At 34.7% G+C, this 10,278-nt stretch overlaps 1 protein-coding gene across 1 annotated transcript; it reads right to left on the reverse strand.

Moving 5' to 3' along the window:
* Positions 1-964: 964 nt before the first annotated feature.
* sec22c (SEC22 homolog C, vesicle trafficking protein) lies at positions 965-10,220 on the reverse strand. The gene is made up of 7 exons (XM_051097991.1): positions 10,047-10,220; positions 9,005-9,216; positions 7,517-7,680; positions 7,213-7,392; positions 7,009-7,127; positions 4,757-4,822; positions 965-4,642 (listed from the first exon to the last, which is right to left on the reverse strand). The coding sequence occupies exons 2-7, from the start codon at positions 9,184-9,186 to the stop codon at positions 4,442-4,444; spliced, it is 912 nt and encodes a 303-aa protein (XP_050953948.1). The 5' UTR covers positions 9,187-9,216; positions 10,047-10,220; the 3' UTR covers positions 965-4,441.
* Between the last annotated feature and the right edge of the window lie 58 nt (positions 10,221-10,278).

Here is a 10,278-nt window from a genome sequence, read left to right on the forward strand (position 1 = left end):
AATCGTGACAAACAGTTATATTGAGAATAATATTGATTTATTATGTTTGCTTGGTTTATAAATGATTTATCTTACAAATCTGATGAAATGGCACAGATTGTGTACCCTGATTAACATTATATTAAACAAACTAACAACAATATGCAGAGATATTCTGGTTAATTATCAATACCATTTTTGAGTCAGCTATCTATTAGGAAAAAATGTGAACGTACATACACAGCTTCAAACATGAAAAAATGATCAGTCAAATAAGACACAGTTTTCATATGTTCAGCTGTTGATTTATTAAATGTCTGAATCTGTTTTAGCAACAAAGAAGTTGCAACAAAGGAATAATATTGAAGCTTGTTTCCACCACATAACAAAATTGATCAAATAAACAATAAGTTTTTATCTCACAGTACTGACCGTATTTCTCATAATTCTGACTATTTCCCTCATATTTCCAAGAATTTTGAGATATAAACTCAGAACTGCATAATTCTGAGAAACAAGTGTCAATTGTGAGAAGTAAAGCTGCAATTTCCTTTTTAATTTTTTGTAGTGTTTTCACGATGCGTCATTAACTGGCCACACTGGCGGCACTGAATGTAAACAATGCCACTGAACTGAATGAAACTGATATTTTGCTGATTACTGGTGTTAAAAAAGGTCAGTTATTATTATGTTTTGGGCTGTACTAATTGGTGTGACTGGGAAAAAACATTTGGAGTATTATAGACTGCCAAAAGTTATGACAAATCAAAGAGAAGAGTGCAAAAAACTATCTGAGGAAAAAATGCATTTGTGGCTGGCAAAACTGAACCAGGATTTCCAGGGCAAGAATCTTGACAACATTGGTGTTGGTTCTTATCATTTTCAGTCAGGCAGGTGAAATTTTAATATGCTAATATTAACTGCAATTATTACTGCTTGTTTGTCAAAGTATTGCGCTGTTTGCTTTGCTATATGATTTAGCAGCTTTCACACATTTTTTTCCGAGCAGAACAATGTATTCAGTAGTAAATTAATCGTCAATTCATGCTGTTGTTTACATCTGAGTATCACCAATATGGCCGCGCATCCGGGTAACTGACCAAATTGTGATGTAATGCAAACTCTATCCTCTATTCTGTGGCAGAAACAAAAACAAGTTTATTTCTTGCAAATCTGACTCTTTTCAAGAATTTCTCAGTATTCTGACTGAAAAAAAAGTCTGAATTGTTAGATAAAGTGTCTAATTATTTTTATTCTATGGTGGAAACAGGCTTCCACAGAATAGTGCTCACATTACTCCTTACTATTTAAAAGACTATTACTTGGTTGCTGGAGGTTCATGTTGGTTGAAGGTAAAAGGGCAGTTCAACTTGAGTAAAACAAAACCAATTCTAATATCTATCACAAACAAAATGTGTGTCCACTAAGCAGAATCACTTGTTAAAGACAAAATTGGCATAGTCTTTGATTTAAAAAAAAAAAAAAGTTTCAAATGTAGGTTGATGTAAGACAATATTGGTCTCAAGTTTTCATTGTTACTAAGCATATAGGTATGCACGTAATAACCCCCAGAACCAATTACAGTTCACCGACACAGGCTATAAAAAACATGGGTCACAAATGCATGAGATAAAATTCATCTAAATACAGGTTCTCTCATTTGAGTAACTAAACTGATCTACAACATGAAAAACTATTATTATAAAAATACATATCTCATAGATTCAACAAACACAGAACTCCATGTATTACATGAGGAGTGAGTAAATATGTATCGATTTAAAAGGCTGAGGGCACCACTGTGACCTCTGAAATCCTCATCAAAATTGTATTATAAGAAACCTTGTTTACAAATTGAAATACGTTGCATTTTTTTTGTCATGCTATCCTGTGAAGAAAGCCTAAAAATCAGTAAAATAGAAACAGAGCCCTTACATTACTATTATTACAATTAGTAGTGGACTTACTGCACATTGGTTGCCATTTTCACACTTTAAAATGATCATACATACATTCTCACTCCTCTGTTTATATATCTGCAATCATATCGTGTAATAAGGCATTGACATGAACATACTGTAGGTTTACTGCAGCACTAAATGTTATCCCAGACGAAAACTTTACATGCAAGCTGCTGCTACAACACAGCAAAATGACATTTTTGCCAACTCTGCACCAACCATCTAGAAGCACAGCTTGCTTGTAAAAATTCAGGAATCCCGCTATAGTTCTGGTATTTATATCTACGCTTATTAAAAGTATTTGAGATTAACATAAACGGATTTTTCCATTCTGATTGCTTGAAGTGCAATAAACAGAAATGCAGTGTACAAACTTACTATTCTTTGTCAGTATAACATGACGACACATCCTTATTTTAAACACACTGGACTGATGAAAGATTAACGTAAACAACCTGAACTTAATCTTAAGTTTACTCATAAACTTATTCAATTATAATACTGTCTGCTGCAAAATAAACAAACAAAAGGTCTAGTGGTCTATTTCATGAAGAATAGTGCAAATAAATCACATATTAATATGTAAACTAAGCTCTGTAAATCATGCAAATGTATGTGAACAAATTTTTTTTTTAAATAAATTATCAGGTTTTTGTTCGTTATTAAACAGATGTGGACTTCAACAAATTCAAGTTCCTGAATGTTGTATTATGATAAGTATCAAAATAATTTCTGATTTGTAGTCTTTGGGAAAAGTATTATAGAAATGTAGGCTAGACAAAATTAGTCTGTGTGGAAAAAAAAAAAAATGGTAAGACTAGTTAAAAGACCCGAATGTGCTTTGTATACAAATTATAGTACTAATATAACTAATATAATTAAAGTATTGTGGAGTAGCCTATTACTATAGATGCCTGTTTCCACCACTGGATAAAAAATAAAAAAAGTTATTTTTTTCCAGAACTGCGAGATATAAACTCACAATTGTGAGTTATAAAGTCAAAATTGCAAGACAAACTTGCAATTCTGAGAAATACAGTCGCAAGAACAGAATTGCAAGATGTAAACTCACAATTGTGACCTTTTTTTCCGCAGAATTGCGACTTTTCTGATTTTATAACACTACTGCAGGTTAAGTCAGAATTGTCAGACAAACTTGCAATTCTAAGAACACGTCAGTACTTTTTTCCTCTTCAAAATTGGAGTTTATTACTTGTAATTGCGATTTTATATCTCACAACTGTGATTTAAAAAATAAAAGTCAGAATTGTGAAATATGAACTCACAATTGCAAGTTTATACATCACAATTGTCACTTTATCTCAGAATTGTAACTAATCTCTCAGAACTGTGCATTTATATCTTGCAATTGTGACTTTTTTCTTAAAATTGCGAGTGTATATATCACAATTGTGACTTTATATATATTGCAGTTGTGACTTTTTTCTCAGAATTGCTAGTTTATATTTTGCAATTGTGACTTTTTTTTTCAGAATTGCTAGTTTATATTTTGCAATTGTGACTTTTTTCTCAGAACTGCGAATTTATATCTCATAATTCTGATTTTATAACAAGCAATTGCGAGTTATTAAGTCAGAATTGTGAGATATAAACTCACAATTCTAAGAACATATCAGTGTTTTTTTCCCCTTCAAAACTGGACTTTATAACTTGTTCTGATTTATAACAGTTCTGATTTAAAAAGTGAGAAATGAGAGAATAAAAGTCAGAATTGTGAGATATAAACTCACAATTGCGAGAAACTTGCAATTCTGTTTTTATCTCGCAATTCTGACTTTTTTTCCTCAGAATTGTGAGTTTATGCAATTCTGAGAAAAAAAGTCTGAATTGTGAAATAAAAAGTCATAATAACTTTTTTGAGTTTTTTATTCAGGAGTGGAAATGGGCTTTCCCCTTCATAACCAACAGTGCCCAAAATAAAACCAAAAGACCATGTTCAAAAGGACTGCAAAAGTTATTGATTAAATATCCTTCATAACCTAAAATACGCCTGATATTGAAAGACCATGAATCACCCAAAGTTACCACCATGCCCACTTTCAGTAATTTACATGCGATATATATGGGCATTTATAGCTTTATAACAACTATACGACACAAAAAAACCCTTCCTACAGAAACGTACACAAAGATTAACAAATTAAATTAGCTTAAAAATATGTATTCTTATATTTGCAGCAAATAAATAAAATAAAATAAAATTAACTTTTACTTCAAATTAACTTTCAGAATCAACGAAATGCTTACTTCATGTCAGTTTCTCCATATTACATTCACAATATGTCATTAAAAACTTGATTTCTGATATGCAATGGAATTGAAGACCCCTGTAGACTATCCATGTGAGAAAAAATAATCAATTGATCATAAGATTAGATCAAAGCTAAAGCAAAAACCAGTCCCAGTTTTCATTAGCCACCACGTCTTGTCCATTTTTTTTGGTCTCTCACCCTACTGCTGTCCATGGCCAGCAGAAGTCCTCATACTCCACAGTCCATGTTCTTGTCCAGCAGTTTGCGGTGGAGGGTAAGCAACGTGGAGAGGCAGGCCACGGACATGTGGAAGGCCAGCTGCCAGATGTTCCTCAGGCCAAAGAGAAAAGCATTGCATAAGATGATGAGAGTCAGGAGAGTAAAGGATTTCAGCTTCTTCTGGCAGGTATGGAACAAGTACAGATGACACTGTGTGAGAAAAAGATAAAGATCTAGTTAGACGACTTAAGTAGACACATGCATTTGATAGTGTTATAAATGGAAACACTGTGCATCATTTGTAAGAATAGTAATAAAATTTACCTGGCAAACACAACAGAGAAATGCCAACAGAAATGCCACCACGTTCCACAAACCATCATAATCATCCTGTAAAAAATGGGAATATTATAATTATGACATTTAAGCACTTCATTTATTACAATAAAATTAATTACAAACCATCATAATGATCATGTAGTAAAAAAAACTAACTTTCTTTTGTAAACTGCTTGAGGTCATTCAGATTTGATTTGCTTTGAGTCCAGATTTGATCTGGACTCATTGCTGGCCATTTCAAAACTTTCCAGCGCTTTGTTTGTAACCATTTCTGAGTGCTTTTTTAAGTGTGTTTCAAGTCACTGTCCTGCTGGAAGACCCATGACCTCTGGTGGAGATGCAGCTTTCTGACACTGGCCACTAAGTGGCGCCCCAAAATTCTTTGGTAATCATCAGATTTCATGATACTGTTCACACAGTCAAGGCATCCAGTGCCAGAAGCAGCAAAGCAAACCCCAAAACATCTTCGAACCTCCACCGTGTTTGACTGTAGGGACTGTGTTCTTTTCTTTGAAGACCTCATTTCTTTTTCTGTAAACAGTGTCATGATGTCCTTTACCAAAAAGCTCTACTTTGGTCTCATCTGTCCACAGTACGTTCTCCCAGAAGGATTGTGGTTTTGTCACATAGGTTTTGGCAAACTCCAGTCTTGCTTTTTTTATGCCTTTGTGTCAGCAGTGGTGTCTTCCTGAGTCTCCTACCATAGCGTCGCTTTTCATTCAGCGAGCTGACACTGTTGTACCCTGTTTCTGCAGATCAGCTTGAATTTGTTTTAAAGTTCATCTGGGTTCTTTATTCACCATTCGAACATTCCTTGTGTGTAATTTTTCATTCACTTTGCTCTTCCGTCCACATCCAGGGAGGATAGCTACAGTGCCATGGGCTGTAAACCTCTTGATGATATTGCGCACAGTGGACACAGGAACATTAAGATCTCTGGAGATGGACTTGTAGACTTGAGATTGTCTATGTTTTTCCTCTCAATTTTTTCTCTCAAATCCACAGACAACTCTTTACACTTCTTTCTTTTCTCCATGCTCAGTGTGACACACAACAGGTTGAGTGAACTTTTCTCCATTTTAACTGCAAGTGTAATTACTATATTGCCCACACCTGTTACTTGAAACGTGTGTATAAATACAAATTACAGGAGCATCACATGCTTAAAAAGCAATTATTTCTTACAATTTTGACAAGGTGCCAATAATTTTGTCCAGTCCATTTTTGAGTTCTGTGTGAAATTTTATCAAGTTTGACTTTTCTTCTCTGTTTTTTGTGTTGTTGCAGTGCAAACAAAAACAATAAGCACATGAATACCAAAACATTTGCAATTGGAACAATTTTCTAAGAGGAGTGTTGTGTTTTCTGACAGAATTGCAAGGGTGCCAATATTTTTGGCCATGACTGTATATGCATATTCAAAGAAATACACAAACATCAATAATGACTTGTGGCATGACAGCCTGATTCGATATATAATATATATATTTTTAAGCCAGTATTGGTCAATACTGGATATTTAATTTTACGTTTGTGTCCCTGGACCACAAAACCAGTCATAAGTAGCACGGGTATATTTTTAGCAATAGCCAAAAAAAAAAAAACACTGTATGTGTCAATATTTTTCTTCTATTCCAAATATCATTAGGATATTAAGTAAAGATCATATTCCATGAAGATATTTTGTAAATTTCCCACTGTAAATATATTAAAACTTCATTTTTGATTAGTTATATGCATTACTAAGAATGTCATCTGAACAACTTTAAAGGCAATTTTCTCAATATTTCAGTGTTTTTGCACCCTCAGATTTCCGATTTTCAAATAGTTGTATTCCAAACAAATATTGTCTTATTCTAACAAACCATACATCAATGGAAAACTTAATTATTATAGCTTTCAGGTGATGTATAAATCTCAATTTTAAAAAAAATTGACCCTTATGACTGGTTTTGTGGTCCAGGGGCAAATTTAGTTTACATTTGCTGTTGATAATTAAAAAACAGTAATATGTTAACAACTGTTAAATATAATCTTTTGCAAGATGAGTACAAATTTTTCATAATGTACATTAGAAAATTGTGACATTTCAGCATTTAAAAACCTTACTTTAGTGTTTAATATTTAATTATTTAGACAAAACAGTATAGAATTTTAATTTTGGCCATTTATCAGTTATCATTCATAACATCTCCAATCAAGACCATTCTGTCTCAAATCTTGAACCAGAGTGTTACCTGGAAGGTGTATTCAATAAGATGGACACCACGTATAAGGTTGAGGGCAGCACACATGATGTTAAGAACTAGAGAGAGGATCCCTGGTGCTGAGATTGGCTCCAATCTCTGACTTTGACCTTCAAAATCAACAAAGATCAAGAAGTCAAAATATACTTAAGATGCAGCGCTTATGAATTCACTGTCTTATTCGCTATCACAAACCTGATGCAGATGTTTGTTCTACATGCCCATTGGCTGCTCCATTGGAGAGCGCCACATCCTCCATGGTGAGAACCTGAGGGGGGCTGGTCCTGAGGTCTTCCTGTACTTCCGCCAGGGTGACCTCCAGAGACGGACCCCCTTTCTGGTTATAATGCTGCTGAAGTTTTTGAATGGCACTATCTGAAATAAAACCATCAGACAAACTCATGATCAGCTTATGACATACCTTAATTTGGATGTTCATGGTTTAAATACAGCATTAATGACATCCATAACTCATCCAATCACTTTTATGTCACCCTACCAAACTCCAGAAATGGGTACGGCCTGCTTGCCAGGGCCACTGCAGAGTTCTCAAAGCATGCTGTGAATTCCCAGCGCAAGTCCTCCAAGAAGCAGAAGGCCGTGGCAGCAGGGAGACTGCATGCACATACGGTCATGTAGGACACACCCTCGGATGAGAGGAAGCTACAACACAGAGAGACCAATTAGTTAACAAATGATTTCACAGGGCGGCCACCAATTTCCTTGGCTTATCTTAGACTCTGGAATGCAGGAAAACAAGACCAGGGACATAATTATTGCTCCTATATCTGACGCTTGATCCAGAGAAGAAGGAATTGTTGAATAAATTCAATGTTTTTGTTTTCTTTGCACACTAAAAGATTTTTGTAGCTTTGTAACATTACGGTTGAAACACTGATGTCACATGGACCATTTTAAGGATGTCCTTACTACCTTTCTAGGCCTTGAACGTGTCAGTTGTGTTGCTGTCTATGCAGGGTCAGGAAGCTCTCAGATTTCATTTACAATATCTTAATTTGTGTTCCAAAGATGAAAGGGTTTGGAACGACATGAGGGTGAGTAATTAAAAGAGAAGTCCACTTCGATTCTGAAGTTGTAGGAAAAAAAAAAAAAAACATGGAGTTTTTCAACATACTCTACCTTTTTGAGCCGGAGTACACAGACGATGAACTTAGACGTGATTCATAGTAACGTTAGTGATGGGAAGTTCCGACCTTTGAGTCTCGTTCAGCAAAATGAATGAATCTTTTTGAGTCATTTTGTTCATTTTAGCAAAATCAGCATCACGTGACAACCCCGTAAGATGAACGAACATCTCGAAAAACCCGAAGACTTGAAAGAGGTGAACTAATTCCAGTACAGAATCTAATAGGATGCTGCATATGCACGACTGAACGAATCACTTTCCGAGACGACTCATTCCTCCCGAGTCACATTAAAGATTTGTTCAAAATGAACGAATCGTTCAAGAACGCCTGTGAGCCTGTGCTACACGAGCTTTTGTGCTTAAAAAGTATACAAATTTTTATTTTTCGAAAACAATGACCAATTGTTTCACTGGATAAGACCCTTCTTCCTCGGCTGGGATCATTTAGAGCCCTTTGAAGCTGCATTTAAACTGCATTTTGGAAGTTCAAATCCGGGGCACCATTGACGTCCATTATATGCAGAAAAATTCTGAAATGCTTTTCTCAAAAACCATCATTTCTTTACGACTGAAGACAGAAAGACATGAACATCTTGGATGACAAGGGGCTGAGTAAATTATTTGTAAATTGTTGTTCTGGAAGTGGACTTCTCCTTTAATGACAGAACTTTCATTTTTGCGTGAACTACCCCTTTAAGAGTGTAAAGACAGCATATGTCTGAAAACTGATTTCAGGCATTAAACCATAAGCCTTTTTACAGCTTAAAGTTCACATTTTTTGGTTTCCTGCCCAGATCTTTTATTACTAAGAGACATTATTGTCCATAATATTGCACTTACTGAATATTGAGCTCATGGCCCTTGACTGTCCCTCTCTCTGGTAATGAACTCAGGGACTTTGAGATCACTTTCAGCTGTTGCTTTCTCTCCTGAAGTTCCTTGTTATGCAGAAAATCAGTGGAGGCGGAGAGAGGGAGTCCATCCCCGACCCGGACCACAAAGGCAAACAGGATCAGTGACATGCTCCTCGTGGGTCTATATGAGAACACATCCTGAATACAAAGCAGAGGGAAGATACGGGTGATTTTTATGAAGTAGCAATTACAACACTTGGTATAAAGCATGTCTGACAAGAAAGACGGAGGAAAAGGATGCTATTCCTTTAAAAAGCATAGCTGCAAAATGTACTAATACATTACAACATTTACTAATACATTAAGTATTGAAATCAAAAGTTGCATCTGTAAATGTTTAACCGATCTGGGGTCACATGACCTAACAATGAAGTTATATTTTTATTAATTAATGTTAACAAACTATAAAATGTTAAATACTTTAAACTGATAGATCTTATTAAGTTATTAATTCGTTTTCCAATATTTCACTATTTGCGCTATAAAAAATAAATTAAAAATTTTTTGTATGTATTTCAAACATTTAGGCATAGACCTTAAGATCAAAACATTTTTAAGATCATGAAAAATTCGGTGAAGTGTATCCAAACGTGTTACTGATAACGTATATCTATGCAATATAAAGATCAATATGCATATTGCAAATATATACAACATATTACAATACTGTTCAGCATGTTTCATTGAAAATAAATTTGATTAGCAAATAAAATCTCTACGATGTCAAATTACTTTAAAAGCTAAGAACTTGCATTTATTTTAAGAGGTTTAATATTAGAAAAGGATTCCACTACTGTTCTGGTACTGTAAGATATCCTGACCATTGGTTTCAATTACATTGATTACATTTGCAAAGTTTGGATATAATGTGTTATTAAATGTAAACTGGATTTCATCTGTCTGTTATTTTTGTAGTTTAAATCCAGTCGTTCTGCTAGCAGGTGCAGATGCGCTTTATCATCCCTTACCTTACAACAGCTCAGTACATTTACGCTGAGTATGTGAAACAGTGAATTTGAAATGCGCAAGAGCACAACAACTATGTTTCAAAAATGTCTCAAGACAATTATTTCAGAGTTACTTATGACTTAATGATATTAAGAAGCGACAAGAGGCTTTTTGTTTGTGGTTTGTCTCTCTGAATTATGGGAAACAGGAGCGTCAACAGCAGCCGTTACTTCAAAATAAAAGTCCGTACGT

Source organism: Labeo rohita, chromosome 24, assembly GCF_022985175.1.
Source record: "Labeo rohita strain BAU-BD-2019 chromosome 24, IGBB_LRoh.1.0, whole genome shotgun sequence".
NCBI lineage: Eukaryota > Metazoa > Chordata > Actinopteri > Cypriniformes > Cyprinidae > Labeo > Labeo rohita.

Coding starts and splice junctions, on each gene's coding strand:
- sec22c (XM_051097991.1), bottom strand. CDS start 9,186: ATGTCACTGATCCTGTTTGCCTTTGTGGTCCGGGTCGGGGATGGACTC. Junction 7,681..9,004: donor GGCCATGAGCTCAATATTCA/GTAAGTGCAATA, acceptor TCTGTGTTGTAG/CTTCCTCTCATCCGAGGGTG. Junction 7,128..7,212: donor AGAACAAACATCTGCATCAG/GTTTGTGATAGC, acceptor TTGATTTTGAAG/GTCAAAGTCAGAGATTGGAG.